The sequence below is a fragment of the Bison bison genome, unplaced genomic scaffold (assembly GCF_000754665.1).
Source record: "Bison bison bison isolate TAMUID 2011002044 unplaced genomic scaffold, Bison_UMD1.0 scf7180017864155, whole genome shotgun sequence".
NCBI classification, from domain to species: domain Eukaryota; kingdom Metazoa; phylum Chordata; class Mammalia; order Artiodactyla; family Bovidae; genus Bison; species Bison bison.
The window spans coordinates 849,444-870,284 of NW_011494727.1; the positions used below are offsets into that span (position 1 = coordinate 849,444).

Consider the following 20,841-nt stretch of genomic DNA (forward strand, 5'->3'; position numbering starts at 1 on the left):
ATGCTGTCTAACCATCTCATCCTCTTTCGCCCCCTCCTACCCTCAGTCTTTCCTAGCATCAGAATCTTTTCCAGTGAGTCAGCTCTTCACATCAGGTGGCCAAAGTATTAGAGTTTCAGCTTCAGCATAATTTAGTATCCAACATAATACTAAATTATACCACATACCATTTTAACTGTTACCAATTTTACTCTGATTTGATTCTTTCTACTGGTAGTAGCCAAATTATGATTAATATTAGAGATAGAGATAGAAGCAGAGATAGAGTGGAAGGAAATAGCCTGGAGTCAAAATGGTAGGGCTTTTCAGTGCCATTAATCATTAGGGAAATGCAAATCAGACCACAGGAGATGCCACTTCATACCCACTAGGGCGGCTGTAATAATTTTTCTCATGGAAAATAACAGGTGTTGGCAAGGATGTGGAGAAATTGGAACCCTTGTGTGCTGTTGATGGAAATGTAAAAGTGTTTCAGCTGCCGTGGAAAACAGTTTGGAGGTTCCTCAGAAAGTTAAGCATGCAATTACCGGATGACCCAGAAATACCACTCCTTGGTATTTCCCCAAAGAATTAGAAACAGGTATTCAGTCAAAAACTGGTACACAAATATTCATATCAGCACTGTTCATGATAGACACAGGTGAAAATAATCCAAGTATACATCAACAGATGAATGGACAAGCGAAGTGTGATATATCCATGCAATGAAATATTATTCAGCCATGAAAAGGAGTGACGTACTGACACGTTACTACAACACGAATTAGCCTCGAAAACATAATGTAGGTGAAAATTCACAAGACAAAAAATCACATATTGTATGGTTCCATTTATGTGAAATATCCAGACTATACAAATCCATAGAGACAGAAAGCAGATAGATAAGTGGTTGCCAGGGGCAGGGGGAGGAGAGGAAGTGATTGTGTAATGGGTGTAGCGTTTCCTTATGGAATGGTGAAATGTTCTGAAACTAGGTAAGGGTGATGATCCACAATGTTGTGAATATACTAAATGCCACTGAATTATAGACTTTGAGATGGTTAATCCCATGTTGTATGAATTTTACATCAAAAAGATGAAAGTGAAAGTCGCTCAGTTGTGTCCAACTCTTTGGGACCCCATGGACTATACAGTCCATGGAATTCTCTAGGCCAGAATACTAGAGTGGGTAGCCGTTCCCTTCTCCAGAGGATCTTCCCAACCCAGGGATCGAACCCAGGTCTTCTGCACTGCAGGCAGATTCTTTACCAGCTGAATCACAAGGGAAGCCCAAGAATACTGGAGTGGATAGCCTATCCCTTCTCCAACATATCTTCCTGACCCAGGTATTGAACTGGGGTCTCCTGCATTGCAGGTGGATTCTTTACCAGCTGAGCTACTAGGGAATCCTGGTAAAAGATAGTGGGGGCAAAATGACGGGTTATGTAACATGTATTAATTTAAGGTCAGTAAAAATCACTGACCAGGAGTCATAAAAACTCTACTTGATGTCTCCTTTAAAGAAAACAACACAAACTTTATATATATATAATATTTGCTTTTATAAAGACAGGTGTGTGGGGGGAAAAAACACACTTGAGCAAGTAGGTTGTCTTTTTCTGAGCTATGCTATGTCATAAGTGAAGCAAATACTTCAAAGTAGATACATTTGAAAATAATGGGAAAATACTGAGTTGGGACCAGGTTTGGGGAATAGGAACAAAAAGAAAGAGGAGACTTTGGGAGCACTAGAAGAAGCATTGTGGTTTGATGGGGGCTGTGGGGTGTCAGGGCACTGAAAAAGCCTCCTTTTTAATGTTATTTATTTGTCTGTGTCTCTAGTTATGGTGTGTGGGCTCCAGAGCAGGCAGGCTCAGTAGTTGTGGCACACGGGCTTATTAGTTGCCCCATGGCATGTGGGATCTTACTTCCCCAACCAGGGATGGAACCTGTGTCCCCTGCATTGGAAAGCAAAATCTTAACCACTCGACCACCAGGGAAGTCCCTGAAAAAAGGCTCTTGAAGCAAAGACAAGTCCAGCTAAAAGCCTTGAAAATGATGTTTGTTACTTTTCTGCCGCCCAGCGTCCATTCCTCCTCTCCAAGGGCACACACATTTCCTTTGGGGGACGTTCTTCTCTCACAATGCACATAAGTAGTAATTCAAGGTGCCCTGCCCACCCACTCTGAAATTCCGTGCTTCTAGACATCTCCCTCCTGGGACATTGACTCTTTGCAGGGAGTGATCCTGCTGACTGTGTAAAGAGCGCATTGCTAGAGCAGCCCCCTGGTTTCTTTCCTGGATCCTGCGCTCTTCAAGCCTGCTCCAGCCTCTCGTCCATTTGGGGAACATCCCAGCATCCCTCTAATATAAGAGGAGTTAAGTTAGTCGGGGCTGGGTTGTTGCTTTAACCAAAGTATCCTGTTTGATACAAACATAAAACGCCAAGAAGTAGCTGCTAATGGGCATTTGTTTCACTGGGAAAGACTTGCTGGGAGTCATGGTGGGGGAATTAATCTCAGACAACATATCCTGAACACCTATTGTGTGCCAAGCCTGGAGCCAACTTGGTAGAGAGGTGCTGGAGAGAATCAAAGGGAATAATAACTAAGTCTAGGTCCTATAGCTATAAAGTGGTTTGATCTATTAATACATCCAAGGGACCCAAGTCCCATAGGGAAGAATCGGTCACCCACAGATTTAGGGCAAAGATGAGCATTAGTCACCTTTTTTTCCAACTGTCTTATAAACAGCCCAGCAACCATCTGTCCTTGCTCATGTGAACTCCATCTGCCCAAAGGTGGTGTGTGTGTGTGTGTGTGTGTGCCTGTCAGGAGGGATGTGGGTGGGAGGGAGGTCTGAATTTTCCCTTGAGGTCTTTTCCTTTGGGCAATTCTGTTAGTATAGCCCGATGTTGATTATAAGCATGTTCAGAAGATAAAGACATCCTGGCCTCTAGATTTTATTGTGGTCTTCCAACTTCTTTCTTAGTAACAGGATTCATTAACCACTGACCACAGCACGACATTGGACAAAATACCATCTAGATAAGTAAAGAAGTAGAAGACATCACTTCTGCTTCCTGGGAGTCAGGAGTAAAACATGCCCAGATGCTAACTCTTGAGAGTAACTTTTAAAAATGTAGACATGAATGCAAATTAGGGTAGTGAAAATTCAGTATTGAAACATGAAGCAAGCTATAAAGTTTTACTATAAGACATAAATACTTGAATAGTGGAGAGCTACACCATGTTTTTCAATGGGACAAGTCAAATTGTAAAGATGTCAATTCTTCCCAAAGTAGTATGTGTTTGGTGTGTTTGCAATTTAAAAATCCTAAATTTTTCATAGAACAAGCTAATACTATAGTTCATCTGGAAACTAAAATGCCAAAAGTCTGCCAAGAAAATGTTGAGTGAGGTAGGCCTGTACTATCAACTCTCAAAATACTCCATAAAGCTATGTTAATTAAAGGGATACCATATTGGCACAAGAATAGACAAAGAAATCGATGAACCAGAATAGAAAATGCAGAAAGAATTCCAAATATTTCATTGAGAACTTGATGTATATTTAAAATGACAGTCAAAACAGTAGGGAAAGGATGGGCCATTTATAGTGTAAGGACAATTAGCTAACTGTCAGGAAAAAAAATGAGTGAAATCTTCACATCATTTTCAAAAATAAGTAGATTTAAAAGTAATACATTTTTAAAAACTATAGGAATAACAGAAAGAAGTGTTGGGAATATACTTATAATTGGGTGTTGGAATAGTTTCCTTCTAAACAAAATGCAAAGCACAAAGGTTTTAACAGAGAAAATTAACAGATTTAACCACAACACATAAAATTTATATAAAGTGAAAGACAAAATTAAAGTATGCAATACAGTACATGGTAGTTAAAAGAAAAAAGGAGATGTTTTCAGGTGTTAAGATCCCAGACTAGGCCTTTCCCACTTCCACACTAGCTCTCCTCCCCCAGCCCCTCCATAAAGGGCGGGGCGGTGGGTGGGGATGGTGGGTCTCAGGCCTTGCCGCTCTCCTTTCTGCCTGTGCTCGTCCCAAACCACGGCTGTGAGAGTCATCTCATGATGACTGCACTAGGTGCTAAGCACATGCTTGTGAAGTTAATTCACACACACACACACACACATAAATGGGATAGACTGGGAGAAAACCTTTGCAAAATATAATATATATAATTACTTAATGTAGGGATGATAAAAAGGAAAAAAGAAAAGTATAATAGAAAATGGATGAAGGATATAAATAGACAGTTCACAGAAAAGAAATACAAATTGCTAATAAGCATATGAATCAAGGAAATGCAAATTCAAATAAGAAACTTTTGGCCATACCTTTAGGAAACACAAATTGAAGTGAAATATCCATTTTTTGCCTATCAAAGTAGCCAAAATGGGAAAGATTGATAACACCAATTCTTGATGAGAGTGAAGAAGACAGGTACTTTCATACATAATTGGTGGGAATGTAAATTTGTCCCTCTTTTGGGGGAGGCAGTTTGGTGATACAATAACATTTAAAATGCACATAGCTCTTGTGTGTGTGTTTTTTTAATATTTATTTATTTATGGCTTCCATGGATCCTAGTTGTGGCTCTCAGGCTTAGTTGCCCTGTGGCTCGTGGTATCTCTGTTGCCCAACCGAGGATCAAACCCAAGGCCACTGCATTGGAATGTTGATTCTTAGCCACTGGACCACCAGGGAAGTCCCAAGCTCTAGGTTTTACTTCTCATCCTCTCGGCCCCCTCCGTATTTCCCCACATCACTGTGTAGTCAAGGCCTGGCTTCTATATTGGCGTATGCTGTGCTTAGTCGCTTAGTTACATCTGACTCTTTGTGACCCTGTGGACTGTAGCCTGCCAGGCTCCTCTGTCCATGAAATTCTCTAAGCAAGAATGCTGGAGTGGGTTGCCATTCCCTTCTCCCAGGGATCCTCCTGACCCAGGGATAGAACCTGTGTCTCCTGCATTGCAGGTGAATTCTTTACTGTCTGAGCCACCAGGGAAGCCCCTCTTTACTGCATAGCACCAGGCTTCCAAGGAGGTACAAGAAGCTGCCAGATTCCTGAAGGGCCAGGCCCAGATCTGGGCAGCTTCCCATCACATCCTACCAGTCCAAACAAATCACAGGCCTGCCTGGACTCACAGGGTGTGCAGATGTTTCTAGCTCCTAATGGGAAGAGTGGCTTTCGGGGACAGGAATAGGTAAAATTATTGGCACCCGTATTTTCAGATAAACTATTCCATAGGTAGTTAGAGTAAAACATATTCCTCCATGTATTATTTCAGCAGCATTTCTTAAATGTTTCCATATTCATACACATTTCAAATGTTCCGTTGTTTCGGTCCAGATTTCTTCGCTGAGCTAAACCATGTAACTAGGCACCTATTCTAGTTTTTCATTTCTTAATGTTTTTCTTATGATCTGTGGATTGGTTATATAAACAAACAGAAACACACAGTAAAGCTCCACTACAGTAAATGCTATGCAGAAACTCAATTTTGTAAGCTCTCGTGTTGTGTTACCGTGAAGTTAATTAAAGACAGTGTTTTATCAGTAGGTGGTAGTGTCATAAAATGATAGATTATGAAACCTCTTCTGTGCACAATTGACTTTAACTGAAGGTTCCAGATGACCCTGAGGCAGTCGTTTATTCTCATACACACACACGCATGCACATACGCACACACGGCTTGAGAATTTCATCCCAACCCAGTCTGAGAACAGTGCTAAGTAGCCTCGAAAGAGATCAGCAGCCAAACCAGTCATGCCACAGCCAAGTTCACGTTATTATGATGCTTATGATATTTTAATCATATCTTTGTCTTTTCAGAGGGCTTCCCTTGTGGCTCAGCTGGTAAAGAATCCACCTGCAGTGCAGGAGACCCCGGTTTGATTCCTGGGTTGGGAAGATTCCCCTGGAGAAGGGAAAGGCTACTCACTGCAGTATTCTGGCCTAGAGAATTCCATGGACTGTATAGTCCATGGGGTTGCAAAGAGTCGGACACGACTGAGTGACTTTCACTTTTCACACCAGTGGGTCTGTACTCTTCATCCTCAAGTCCTCCCTACATGTTTAGTGTGTGTGTAGTGCCATGAGGACAGACACAAGAGAGAAGGAGCCTGGCTCCTGCAGGTGGCAGGGAGGAGTGTTCTTGAAAAGAGTGTATTTTAATGAAGCCTCAGGAGTGCCGGAATGGAGTTATGTCGTGGGGTGCTTTGCCAGGGGCCACAGAGAAGAGGCAGCTCCCCAAACAATCTGATTGGAAGTGACTTTTGAGAGACAGGTAGTAGCTGGGCAGCAGAAAAAATTGGATGTAAAAAGAGAGAAGGAGGGACTTCCAGTGCAGGAGACGTGGGTTCAATCCCCGGCCAGGGAACTAAGATGCCACACGCCAAAGGGCTGCTAAGCCCGCGTGCCACAACTGCTACAAAAACAGCAACTAAAGAGAAGCCCAAACGCCGCGACAAAGAGCCTGCTTGGGGCAACTGAGACCCAGCGCAGCCAAAAATAAATGCATGTAATTTTTTAAATGAATAATTATTTAAAAGAGAGAAGGAGAGTGTATTCCAGGTAGAAGAAACAGGCTGAGCAAAGGTATTTGGGATAAAAATAGCTCCTGGGTGGAGCTGGGCTGGTGGTTCAGGTTTTTTGGAGCTTAGGGAGAAAAGGCAGGCACCAGAGTGTGGTGGGCCTCCCAAGCCAAGCTACAGGGACTCAAACAATGGAGGACTGTGGCCAGGGTTATGTGTTAGTTATCCCTCCACTGGTCGGGGGATGCCAGAGTCGGCGGGAACAAGACTAGAGGCTAAGAGGCCACTGGAGGGAGGCAGATGCCAAGATTCAGAGGTGCTGACAGGACCTTGAATCTGGAGCATGGCCTCAGGGTCATCACATGTGTCATGATTATACAGGAAATCTGTGACTAGCCAAATGGAAATTTTATTCTTTTGTCATCTTCTCTAAGATTATATTGTATTCCAAACAAAATCAGAAGATTTTGTATTCCAAACAAGATCAGAAAATAAGTAGATGAAATTTAACCCATTCTTCTGACATTTTTAACCTCAGAACATTTCCATTTTTAATTTACATTATAAACAAAATTTTCTCTCAACTTTTCCTCCAGGAGCGATTGAAAGTTTAGTTTCTTGGACCACTCCCCTACCCCGATGCACAATTTATCGTCCAATTTAGTAGTCTGACGGTCATCCTCATCATTTTTCAACAGGGTTTTTATTGTTTAGTTGCTTAGTCATGTCTGACTATTTAGCAACCCCCATGAACTGTAGCCTGCCAGTCTCCTCTGTCCACGGGATCTCCCAGGCAAGAATACTGGATTGGGTTGCCATTTCCTACTTCAAGGGATCTTCCCAACCCAGGGATTGACCCCAGGTCTCCTGCATTGCAGGTGGATGCTTTACCACCAAGTCACCTGGGAAGCCCCTAAGTAGTCTGAAACCCTTCATAAATTCTCTTATCTAAATCTTGTATAGTATTCACCTGTCCAATTGACATTATTTTTATAGGCTTGCTTTCTGTTGCTATCATAATCCACTCATCTCTTATAAATGCTTCTGCCTGCTTTCCAAAGGCCATGCCCTCTGCACTGAGATTTGCACCTGTGATGTGACATTGGCAAGTGATTTCTTGTCCTTAGGTCTTAAAATACTCTTCCTTGTCCTCCCTGCCCCCACAGAAGAAGCATGTCTGGGAACTGGCTTGCTTAAGGTGATAACTTCCCTTCTCTTAAACCTTGTGATGAATTAATTAACAGTTAATGAATTACCAGGAAAAAAAAAAAGAGTAAACCTGGTTTAAGGAGAGGATCTAGATCATCTGGTCTGATAAAAAAGATGGTTTCGAATTGGCAAACAAACATTAAGGTAAATTCTTAACAAAATGCTCACCACTGTGATACGCTACGGAGATGGATTGACGTCAGTACCAAATCCTGCTTGACCATCAAGCTGGGGCTCAAAGCCGAAGAAGAGAAACAGATAGCAATTTCAGGAGATGGGATCGTCTTGCGAACTGTGATTGTGAACAGTAATCATTTCTTAATTGTCACTTGGAGGACCTTGTTTTTCCCAGTAATTAACTAGTTTGTGGTTTTTGCACTTCCCTCTGACGACCAGAGTCACTCTGTGTTTTCACGAAGGACAGTTGTTAGGGTGGTGTCGTGCCTTGCTTGTGCTAACAGGACTTTATCCTTCATTAATCCAACAAATATTTACATTGCTCTGCCCTTCCGGCACATTCTCCGGAGCATACAATGCTGCCCCCGCAACACACACAGACACGCACAAGGCACTGGACAGACTCTCAGGGGCTTTGCAGCCCTTGCCAGTTTAACAAAGGCAGCAGGTTTGTGTTCATGGGGTTACCCCTGCAGCTGTGGCTGCCTTATTAGGGGAAGGCAAAGAAGTGAGCATTTAGTGTGCATAGGCGCCTGCCAGCTATTTTATATACATTAGCTCAGTTGATAATGAGGCTAACCCTGTCAAGTAGCATGTGTTCAAAATGTACTAGTTGCTTTCTTTCTGTTCTACATTATGGAAATAACCCATGTTGAATTAATTAACACCTTCAATTTGAAATCCTGTCTATATAAGCATGTCCTGGTTGATTTCTAAAGCTAATCTGATGCATCAGTGGGAAAAGAAGTAAATCATGGCCTGGATGTAAGGTTGAAAAAAATATCCTATTTGTGCTTAGTGGACAGAATTTACCAGGGGGGGAAAAAAGGTTGAAAAGCTTTTGTTCCAAGAGTTTTTCAGAGTGTTATTCCAAGAGTGTGGGAAAATTGACCTCTCCTCTCCTCCTTTCTAGATACATCCCACCCTTGATCTGGGGGAAAAGTGGACACATCCAAACGGCCTTGTATGGGAAGATGGGAAGGGTGAGGTCGCCACACCCGTATGGGCACCGGAAGTTCATCACCATGTCTGATGGAGCCACTTCGACCTTTGACCTCTTCGAGCCCTTGGCTGAGCACTGTGTGGGAGGTGAGCTAGTTCAGGTTGTGGGATTGGGCCAGCCCTCAGGGAGGGAGCATTAATCCCTGAGGGAGCTCGGTGTAAATGCTCAAGCCACTGACTGTCACCATCGCATCCAGGGGGCCCAGAGGACATCAGCTGAGGTTCATCACTTAGCTACCACCTGCAAGGACTGGGTCCAGCATGAGCTGGCCGAGTGACTTGTAGGGCTCTGCAGAGAGCATTGTCGAATACAGTTGATAAGTCCTCTTGTGAAATAGAAAGGTTTGTATAAGAACTTGGAGCCCAGGATCAGATCTCTGGTTTGATAACGGCAACAGAAGCTGGCCTAGTCTAAGTGTTTCATATATACTATCATCTCATTTAATCTTCACAACCACCCTGAAAAGTCAGTGCCTTATTATCCCTACTTTACTGGTGAGGAAGCCGAAGCTTATAGATGCAGTGTAGCTAGTCTTCTTTGTTGGACAACAGCAGCTCACAAAGGCTCTCAGGTACCCTCTGCTTAGATTTTCAGGGGTCTGGGACACCTATTTCTCAGAAACAACCACAGTTTCTATTGCTGATAAAACTCTCATTGTTCCGTCCAGGCTGCACAATAAGCAGGCATTAAAAAGCTTCACAATGAGGACTTTTGAGGAAGTGGAGTTACACGGCAGCATCCTCTGAATGTTGTTTCTACCAGAAGAGAACAATATTTTGATTCCATAGTATTCAAATGCACCTCGTTTGTTTTTTTTTTTTTTTTAATAGGAGCTCAGTAAATATTTAGGGGTAAATTCCAGTAAGTATATTATTATAGCTCTCAGTTATTTGAAGCACTTAGAACTGCCGAGTAGCTAGTGACAGCGTAGCTTATGTTCCCTCTGTCAGGAACACTTGTCCCAGACTTTCACGTGACTGCTCCCTTGTCACTTAGCTCTGTGCTCCAATGTCACCTCCTCATAGGGATGCTCTCTGATCCTTCCCAGCAAATCCATCACCTTCTTGCTCAGGTTCTTCATGGTACCTGCCAATCTCTAAACTTACTTGTGTAGCTGTTTATTATCTGTCTGCTAGAATGTTGGAATCCTTCAGAGTCCAATAAATAGTCACAGAAAGAATGAATAAATGAATAAGTTGGCCGTTCACAGTGTGTTTATGGTCTTGTAGTCGATCTTTCAAATATTTACTTCTCTACCAAACCCAGTTAAATATTTTTTTCCCTTGTATCTAATGCTCTGACTTCTTCTACTATTGAAGCACAAAATTTAATTTAACCAGTCTGCTCTTTAGGACGGAGGTAGAAAGTTGAAAAAGACAAAACTTTTATTCTTTTTTTCCAACTTGTCTCTGTATTTCTACCACCCCTGTGCCCAGAAAGAATTGATGAAGGTAGTTGTGGAAAGCAGTATTTGCATCCAAGAAATGCTTTAAGGAAAGCAGCCCTTTTTTCCCCCCTTTTTTGATTTTTTTCTGACAACAAAAGGAATACTCACTTTAAAAAATGTAGATAACATAGAAACTTTTTTTAAAAAGAGAAAATAATCATCAATAATCATACACCCTGCATACCGTTGTTAACATTTTGTTCCATTTGTACCATTACAGTAAAATAGAACTGAAAATTTTCAATTACTACACATTATAAGTATATTCCCATATCATTAAAAGTCTAAAATGTCTTTAATAACAAAAGTGTAATGATTGCTTAATAGTCTACCATGTGGTCATGACATAATTTAATCAATCTATTTTTGAACATTTAGCTTGCTTATAATTTTGTTATTCTTAAGTAATCCTTTGATAAGCATACTTATTCATAAAATTTAAGGCAGGATTCCAAAAATTGGAATTTCAAGATTTATTAAAAATTTTAATGTTCTTTATACATTATTGCATAAGAATTTAAAAATTATTTGTCTCAACTTTTAGAAGGAAAATTTATGATTAAATTTAATGACCTAAATACCACTTTTCTTTTAAAGAAAAATGCATATTCATATTTTCAAGTAGGTAGTTCATACTCATGGTAGAAAATTCAAAAGTTACTAAAGGACATACAGTAAAAGTGTAAATTTCTCTCCCACCCTTACGCCCCAGTGGTACCAACTGTTAGGACTCATGTGTATGGTTCCAGAGCTAGTGGATGCATTTATAAATATAGATGTCCTCCCCCGCCCCCAAATGATAGCATAGCATAGCCTTTTTTTGCATCTTGCTCTTTTCCACTTAATACTTATTGGAGAGCTTGCCTTTAGCAGTGTATAAAAAATGTCTCATTATTTTTAAGGACTACATAATATTTCTTCATTTGGATATGCAAAAACTTATTTAACCAGACCCCTGTTTCTGGACATATATATTATATTCAGATTTTTGCCATTACTGCAGATGTATTGCTTTGTGTACGTACCATATATTTTTAGAATTCATATCTGAAAATAAAATTATTGGATCAAAGAAGTCTGTGCAAACATAGTTTTTTATTTTTCTGTTCATTGATTCATTCATACAGAATTTCATATAGAAATTAAGAGTGATGCTCAGAAATTTGTATGGTGGTTTGACAGAGGAATTTTATATCTGTTGAATCTAGTACTAAAAAATTGAGATTTGTATTTCTTCATTTTATTTTTCTAGTAATTAATTTTTATTGTATTTTATTTTTCAAAAGCATCTGCCCTTATGGATTGGAACTTTTTAAAAACTGACCCCTCACCACAAATAATTTGAGAAGCACTGACGTAGACAGTTCCAGCTAGAAGGGAAAGTTACTCTGGCTGAAAGTAGAGTGAAAAGATGAATGTTAAATTCTGTCCTACTGTTTTCTAAGCCAGTGAAGTGTAATTGTGTCCATTTACCACGTCAGTATTTATTGACTATCTCAGAATCTCCTTCTCCACCCTACAGATGACATTACCATGGTCATCTGCCCCGGAATTGCCAATCACAGCGAGAAGCAGTACATCCGCACCTTTGTCGACTATGCCCAGAAAAATGGCTATCGGTGCGCTGTGCTGAACCACCTGGGCGCCTTACCCAACATTGAACTGACCTCGCCACGCATGTTCACCTACGGTAAGCTGGGGCCACGGCCAAGCGGAGTGCCCCTCAACCTTTTTTTTTTTTTTTCTGTTCCCACTGCAAGTGTGCTGCTCCGTCTGCGTCTGCCTTACTTTTCTGAGTTTAGAGTTTGTGCCCATGTGCAAGAGCTGGTGAGGCACACAATTGTAACAGCAGGGCATTTAAGAAGCTATGCCTCCCAACAGCAGCTCAGTGGGGCCCTGGAACCACCAGGTGCTGGAACCACCTTCTTCTCATCCCGTCTCAGGGGCAGGAGCTAAAAACTCACAGGGGACGGTCTTGCACAGCGCCCCCTGCTGGTAAGTTAGTGCCCTTCACTCATTCCTCCAGACTCCTGTGACTGGCGGGCAAGCATTGTGATGAGGCTGGTGGATGCCCGTGGGAAGGGAATCTGGTACCTTAACAACCTAGTGGCTTTCAGGCTGCTTGAGGACAGGAATTAAATCTCATATTTAAATACATGCTTCTTGCCTTTAACTGAAGTCCTATGTTAGGTAAGGCTCTGTGTTCTGGACTGCTCATTCTTGAATCTTACTTAACTCTCCCTTCAGATTAACTGTGAACACTCATAAATAATAAACACTTAAAATATGTGTCTGTATATATGTACCATCCTATGGGGTGTTCATAAGTAAATCAATTGTAATGTGTTTTCATGGGAAACAAATGAAAATTATATCTATAATCTCACCATAAGTAACTCTATTTCTTCATCCTCCCATTCTTCGATCTATGTGTACAGTTTTTGAGTGCAGTCATAGGGTGTATATCTATGGTGACTTAATTTAAACAATTTTATATTCACTAACATAAAGATGCATAGTCATTTAATCTTTTTAAAGAGCCACCTTGCTGTGATTACCCTGTTATAGTTTATTTAACCATTCCTCTTTGTAGTCATTTAGGTTGTTTAAAGTTTTTCAGCGTTTTAAATAACGAAGCTATGAATATTTTTACATAGAATCTTTTTCTTCTCTTTAATGACTTCTTGGGAGTAAATTTCCAGGAGTAGAATTTTGGAGTCAGCATTTCTTATGCATGTTTATACATATTGTCAGATTGTCCTCCAGCAAGGTGGTTCTGGTTTATTCTGCCCTTGGTGGCATGTAAGGGCAGGTAGGGAAACGTGCGCGGGTTTGCCTGCTCTGTGCCTGGCTGGGGGCTCCCCATCTGCCCCTCCTTGGTATGCACTCCCACCTAAAGACACTCACTTTACAGACTCTCTTTTGTACAGCAGGTTGTTTAGTGGCTTGAAGATATAGGTGAAACCCCAGATTTACACATAAGACAGGAACATGGGACCCTGATGCTGGGAAAGATTGAGGGCAGGAGCAGAAGAGGGGGTGACAGAGGATGAGAGGGCTGCATCACTGACTCAAGGAACGTGAGCAAACTCCGAGAGATAGTGAAGGACAGGGAAGCCTGGCGTGCGGTAGTTCATGGGGTCACAGCGTTGGACACGACTTTGCGACTGAACAACAGGCACGTGGGCAATAGTGAGTAAGCGGGAGACAGGTTTGGGGCCAAAAGACAGAAACAGAATCTAACAAAAATGAAAACAGTGGGGAATGACGATAAGGTCTGGGACTTCCCTGGTGGTCCAGCCGTTAATACTTCACCTTCCAATGCAGGGGGTGCAGTTTCAGTCCCTGGTCACGGAATCAAGATCCTACATGCCTTGCAGCCAAAAAGTCAAAATATAAAACAGAAACAATATTATAACAAATTCAATAAAGACTTTAAAACTGGACCACATAAAAAAAAAAAATCTTAAAAAAAAATAAGGTCCTGTACTTGGATATACAAATTCATCTTCACGAGTAGAGAATGGGGAGGTGTGGCTTGCTTGGCCACAGGATCTGGGATGGGAGCATGAAGTGCTAAAAGCATAAAGTGCCAAGAATTCAAGAAATACTAGCGAGAACACTCATCACGTGCCCGACACAGGGAAACATCCATTTCCCATGGACAGAATCCCTCCCACCTCAGCAGCAGCCCTCGAGGCGGTTAGTAAAACTGTGATGGAAAGACTGAAGCACAGAGAGGCTAGGTAATTCAGGCAGAGAGATAGAGCCAGTAAGTAAAACAGGCAAGATGAGAGCCTGGATCTGGCCGCCCCAACCTCCAGAATCATCGAAGAGCTGGGTGTGTGTGGTCCAGGCCCCTGCCCCACAGCGTGCTGAGCCATAGGGACAGGAGATTAGATTAGGGGGCATTCACACCCATATCTGGAAGTCTAGTGGCTAAAGGAGAAGAGAAGAGTTGCTCAGTGTGGGATGTGGTCACAGAGCAGCCACCCCGGCCCTGCCACTGGCTGGCCGTGTGTCCTTGAGTTTGCTTAACCTCAATTCCAGGTTCTTCATTGGCAAAGTGAAGATTACAATTTTGCAATTAAATGTGGGTTACTAAGGACTTAGCCGGCAATTGAGTGCCTAACATACAATAACAGCTTATTAAATGTTCGACTTACTCAGATACTTGAAGATCCATTAATGCTAGTGAGAGATTAGCAGTGTTCTGTGTGGCCAAGATAAATAAGTTCTCCAGGGGCAGATGGGAGTATCAATAATTATTACAGTACAGTTTGATGAGTGAACCAGTAGAGAGGTCTGGTGGGCACACCACTGCAGTGCAGGGAAACCAGCCTCTTTCTCTGTAGTCAAGGAGTCATTCGTGGAAGGAAGTGTTCTCCCAGAAAAAGCATTTGAAGTGGCTCCTCAAGGTGAGGATGGGGAATTTCCTTGGTGGGTCACTGGTTCAGACTCCATGCTTCCAATGCAGGGGGCCCAGGTTCAATCCCTGGTCAGGGAACTGGATCCCACGTTCAGTGACTAAAGACCTGGCACAGCCAAATAAATAAATTGTTTAAAAAAATGGTGAGGATGGTTGGAGCTCACAAACATAGGGAAGAGCTGTAGGGGAAACAGTAGTACAGCTGCTTTTACGAGCATTTCACACCTAGGCTGGCCATCAGAAAGGAAGAGCCTGGGATTAGATGAGTCCACGTAGGGTCAACTCAGCCCCCACATTTTTCATAGACATTTAACTGTTTCCTCCTTTGTTGTTGTCACCGTTTGCTTCATCAGAATTTTAGAAGTAAATTCCTATAGTGTATTATATTTTAGTAGTATTTCAGAAAGACAGGTGACCTAGAAGATATGGATGATTTTTCTAGCTGTGCTGTTTAGTTCTCTTGTTTATCAGTACATCTTTGGCCTATTCAGATGCATTGGTTTAACCATCAGTTAATAAGGTCAAACAAATGTGACCTTAGGTCAAAAATCCCGAACTCCAGTGCTTTGTTGAAATCCAAACAAAAACATCTCTGGTAGCCTTGAGAAAGTATTAGTGCTTCCATAAGCGCTGTTCATTCCAGGAGATGGTGGAGGACAGGAGGCCTGGCGTGCTACACTCCATGGGGTGGCAAAGTATCAGACACAACTTAGTGACTGAATGACAAAGTGCTATTGATGTGACTTTAGCTTTTCTCTGGTGGCTCAGATGGTAAAGAATCTGCCTGCGGTGGAGGAGATCCAGGTTTGATCCCTGGGTCGGGAAGATCCCTTAGAGAGGGGAATGGCAAAACCCTTCTCCAGTATTCTTGCCTAAAGAATTCCATGAACAGAGCCTGGCGGACTACAGTCCATGCGGTCACATAGAGCTGGACACGAATAAGCAGGGAGTCTTAACCACTGGACCACCAGGAAAATCCCTCTACACCTAATATTATTCATTTTTAATTACTGTTGCTCTGTGATATCACTTAATTTCTGATAAGATTCACCCTGACTCATCACTTCTTCAGTGCGTACTTTAGACTTTCCTGCTTGTTTATTTTTTTCCATTGAACTTTAGAATTATTTTGTCAAGTTCTGTGTTGAATTTCTGTACCAGTCAAGATGAACTAGATTATGCTGTGGAAACAATCCCCAAATCTCAGTGGTTTAAAAACAAAGATTTATTTCTTCCTCAGACAACAAATCCATCCTGGGTTGGCTGAGGGGTTCTGTGTCCCATCCCCATCCTCACTCAATGACCCAGGTTCACCAAGCAGCTTCCAGCTAGAGTGGTACCCATAGAAGTCACAACTGATTGGCCAAAGAATATCACATGGTCATGCCTGACTTCACTTGGGTTGGGGAGGTGCATTGCTCCCAGAGAGGGAAAGTAGATTTTGGTGAATTCTAGAAGGAAATGGCAACCCACTCCAGTGTTCTTGCCTGGAGAATCCCATGGACGGAGAAGCCTGGTAGGCTGCAGTCCATGGGGTCACACAGAGTCGGACACGACTGAAACAACTTAGCAGCAGCAGCAGCAGCACTGTATTACAATTTTTTTTTAAAGGCTTTTTGATATGGACCACTTTTTTAAGTCTTTCTTGAATTTGTTACAATATCGCTTCTGTTTTCTGTTTTGTTTTTTTGGCCATGAGGCTCATGGGTTCCCAGCTCCCCAACCAGGGATCAAACCCACACCCTCTGCACTGGAAGCGTGGAGTCTTAACCACTGGACCACCAGGGAAGCCCCTGTATCACAGTTTTGGAATAGGAATTTTATTGTATAAATTAACTTGGAGAAGTTTGTTGTCATAGTACTTTCTCATCCAGGCATATGGGACTTCCCTTGAAGTCTTTCTTTATTTTTCCCATAAAGAACTTCTGGCTCTTAGTGTATGTAGGTCCATGGTTATCAAGATTAGAATTCCCCTGGGGACCTTCTAAAAGATACCAGCGCCAGGGGCCAGGCCCTAAGAATGCCCGGCACCCCCAGGGTGGAGAGCCATAGATGTAGCTCTTTCACAGTTTGTTTCCTCTTCAGCTTTTCCTTTCAACTTTTCATTATACGATTGTTCAAACTATAGAACAGCAGAGAGCATAGTAAAATGAACTCAGGATAAACCCATCACTCAGTCTCAACAATTTGTCAGCTTTGGGCCTATCTTATTCCATCTATAAACCATCCCTTCCTGTGTCCCCCTTCACTGATTATTTTGGAGCAAATCCCAGGCAGCCTATCGTGTCATCTGTGACTGTTTCAGGGTGTGATGCTAAGGTACACGTACTCTTTGTTTTAGTCTGCTAGGGCTACCAAAACAAAATACCACAGTCTGGTGGCTTAAACCACAGAAATGTATTTCCTCGTAGTTCTGAAGGCTAGAAGTCCAAGTTCAAGATGTTGGCAGGTTTGCCAAGGCTTCTCTCCTTGGTTTAGAGATGGTTCTCTCTCTGTCCACATCTCTGTCTGTATCCTAATCTCTTCTTATCAGGATACCACTCAGATTGAATTGGGCTTCCCAAGTGGCGCTAGGGGTAAAGAATCCACCTGCCAGTGCAGGAGATGCAAGAGACTCTGGTTTGATCCCTGCATCAGGAAGATCCGCTGGAGGAGGAAATAGCAACCCACCCCAGTATTCTTGCCTGGAAAATTCTATGGACAGAGGAGCCTGGCGGGCTACAGTCCATGCAGTCACAAAGAGCCGGACATGACTGAGCAACTGAACCACCTTCACCACCATGTTGGGTTAGGGCTCACCCAAAAGACCCCATTTTTACTTGACTACCTCTCTCCAGAAGCTCTGTCTCCAAACAGAGACATTCTGAGGTCCTGGGGCCTAGGACTTCTATATAGGAATTTGAGGGGAACGCACCTTAGTCATAAACATAAACCATCATCACACCTGAAACATAGTCCTTCACAGCCGTTCAGTTTCCCCAGCTGACTTCTTTGCTTTTGTTTTTCCTTTTTAATTATAATTTGCTCAATTCAGGATCGGAATCGGGTCCCATATAGTGCAGCTGGCTGAAAGGTTCCTTAAACCTCTTTCAAATCTCCTTCCCTCCACTGGTATTTGGCTTCCACTCACGTCAGCCTCCTCCATGTGGGGTGACTGGATGTGACGTGAAGGAGGCGCCTGATCTGAGACGTGCCACAGCCCACCCAGAACATATGCGGGCACCGGGCACTGGCCCGAGGGCCCTGCTGACCCCAGGCTGCCCACGTCCTGTGCGGAAGGCCCTTCTCTAGCCCTCACCGGGTTGCTCCTTGTCATTCAGGCCTCCACCAAGATGGCACCTTCCTGGAGAGCCCTTCCAAGACTGCCCTCGACGCCATTCTCATCTAATCCCCCTCTTTACGTCCGCCAAGGCACTTGTGATTTGGTGAGACCGTGTACTTGTCTACCTGTTTGTTTCCTGTCTCTCCTCCCCAGTCCCCCTCCACAAGCACCAGAGGTCTTTGTTCTCCTGCTGTGGCTCCCCGGAGTCTCTGCTTGGCCCCTAGAAGGTGCTCACTAGGTCCGTATTGCCTGAGTGAGGGCTGAGGGGAGGAATGTGAAATGACGGTTTTTCTGGACGGAAGGTGGCGTGCAGACGGGCACGTCTCAAACAGGTGTGCCTTGTGGTTGTGTGACCTGCCCTTGTGCAAACCGTGTCACTCTGGAGCAGATAGCAGGCCTTCCTGTCACGGAGATCCCCTTCTGGCCTTTCGAAATTGAGTTCAACCAGAGGCAAACTAAAGAGGGCATTAACAAGAAGCCCTTCTTCTTTGTTTCCTGTGTCCCACCCACCTCAGATCTCTCTGAGAAAACTGCAAAAAGCCTTTTCCTGCTTACCTACCAGCTTTGCTCTAAACCACATAAGCACTAGTCCCTTGTTATTGGGCATCCTTGCTGATGTGATTAGAAATTGTTGGCCCTAGATCTCTCTTGAACAGAATTTCCTAAATGGATATCCGTATGTTCTTGTGACTTAGAATCACAGGAATCCTTCCTGCTGCCTTTGAAACATAAATTCATTAAAGGAAAATCCCGCATGAAGCAGTTACCATTTATCTCGCATTGACAGTGCCAGGCACGCGCTGAGCATCCACGGGTGTTACTTCCCTTCATCCTCCTGATGCCTCGGAGGTTGGCATTAGTTTCCCCACTTGCCAGCCTAAAGGAGGTAAAGTACCTTGTCTGGGGTCACACAAGCAGAACGTGGCAGGACCCGCCTTCAAACTGTGTGGTTCTTAACCCCAGCTCAGTGCCGCCTCTGTCACAGTGTTCATTTCCTATTTGAGATACTGCTTATTAGATAGAGTAAGGGGCTTCCCAGGTGGCTCAGATGGTAAAGAATCTGCCTGCAATTCAGGAGACAGGGAACTCTACTCAGTAGTCTGTAATGACCTATATGGGAACAGAATCTAAAAAGGAGTGGATATATGTGTATATGTATAACTCATTCACCTTGCTGTACAGCAGAAACTAACACAACATGGTAAATCAGTAATACTCCAATAAAAATTTTAAAAAAAAAAGTTGAGTAACTTGCTCCAGATCACAAAACTGATGAATGGGCGACCCAAGTTTCCCACTCAAGCAGTCTAGTCCTGGAGTCCATGCCTTTTTTTTTTTTTTTTAAGCTTTATGCTTCATTATGTATTGGGGTTTTTTTTTTTTAATTTTTGTTTGTTTGTTACAACATTGCTTCTGTTTTATGTTTTTATTTTTTCACCACAAGGCACGTGGGATCTTAGCTCCTCAACCAGGAAACTGCACCCCCTGCACTGAACATTGAAAGGCAAAGTCTTAACTACAGGATGGCCAGGGAAGTCCCTTGGAGTTCATGATTTTGAACAACAAGCTAAACAGCCTTTTTAAAAAAAAAAATTTTTTTTTTATTCATTTATTTCATTTTTGGCTGCATCAGGTTGTACTTGTGGCATGTGGGCTCTTCCTTGCAGCCCACGGGCTTCTCTCTAGTTGTGGCGCTCAGATTCCTGAGCGAGAGGGCTCAGTTGCTCCATGGCGTGTGGGATCTAAGTTCCCCAACCAGGGATCGAACCTGCGTTCCCTGCATTGGAAGGCGGATTCTTAATCACTGGACCACTGGACCACCAGGGAAGTCCCCACACAGCCTTTCTGTGTAAGGAACTACATCCTGTCGATACTTCTAAGGAGGAAGGAAATAGTTCCCGGTCGGATATATATCAGATTTAAAGCAAAAGAACAGCGACAGCTTCTCAGAGTCACAGAAATAGGCCCGGTGGGTTTGGGCTCCATTTTTCTTTTTTTTTAATCTCACATCCTACAGACATTCATGAGGCCAGACCCCAAGACGAGAATACAGGTGGTAGCCAAAGCCCCCTGCTTTCCTGAAGCACCCCGTCTAGTGAGGAACAGCTCAGCTCAGCGTCGGGGGAAGAGGTCGGGAGACAGTCCCAGTCAGGCTGCACTTGCTGGCTGGGCTTTTCCAAAAAGAACATTTACCAAACTGCATCTTTTTTCAGGACAGGAGCCAGATTTCCGTGTTTAATTTTCATAGTATGTTCATCTCCTGCACCTAGTGGATCACTCAGAGAGAGATGCTCAGGAAAGGCCTGCGGAAGAAGGCAGTGTTTCAGAGTCCAGCAGATGGGAGTCTGCATTCCCCAGCTGGGGAGGTCAGCAGTAATGTGAAGGCACACAGCGTGGGGTCCAGCAAATACCACTGCATGGCCATGTTACTGCCTTTTTCCATCTTCACTCTATGTGTGTTCTGTGAGCCCACGTAGACGAGAAAAGGTGGAAGTTCACTGGAACCGTTAAAAGGCCTCGCCTCTAGGTCAGCTGACTGCCTGTGAACAAGGGCCAATTTCGTGAAGCTGTGCTTACGGAGCATAAATTTCTGTTTTGAATTTGGTCTGAATTCTGACTCTTTACATGTGGGGATGGCAAGACCCCGGTGGTTATTTTGAAGGATGCAGTGCTTGCTGTCCAGTGGCGTGCACTTCAGAATTGGCTCCTTGCCAG

At 43.2% G+C, this 20,841-nt stretch overlaps 1 protein-coding gene across 2 annotated transcripts in view; it reads left to right on the forward strand.

Annotated features, from left to right (window-relative positions):
• The window catches only part of ABHD2 (abhydrolase domain containing 2), a 109,534-nt gene that overhangs the window by 62,382 nt on the left and 26,311 nt on the right, over positions 1 to 20,841 (forward strand). Inside the window, exons 1-3 of one of the 2 annotated variants that reach the window (XM_010841022.1) lie at positions 7,786 to 8,373; positions 8,839 to 9,014; positions 11,898 to 12,065. In XM_010841022.1, the coding sequence (XP_010839324.1) occupies positions 8,282 to 8,373; positions 8,839 to 9,014; positions 11,898 to 12,065 (436 nt within the window). In that variant the 5' untranslated portion in view covers positions 7,786 to 8,281. Of the gene's footprint in view, positions 1 to 7,785; positions 8,374 to 8,838; positions 9,015 to 11,897; positions 12,066 to 20,841 lie in introns of those variants that run through there. The other variant, XM_010841021.1, reaches the window with a different exon arrangement.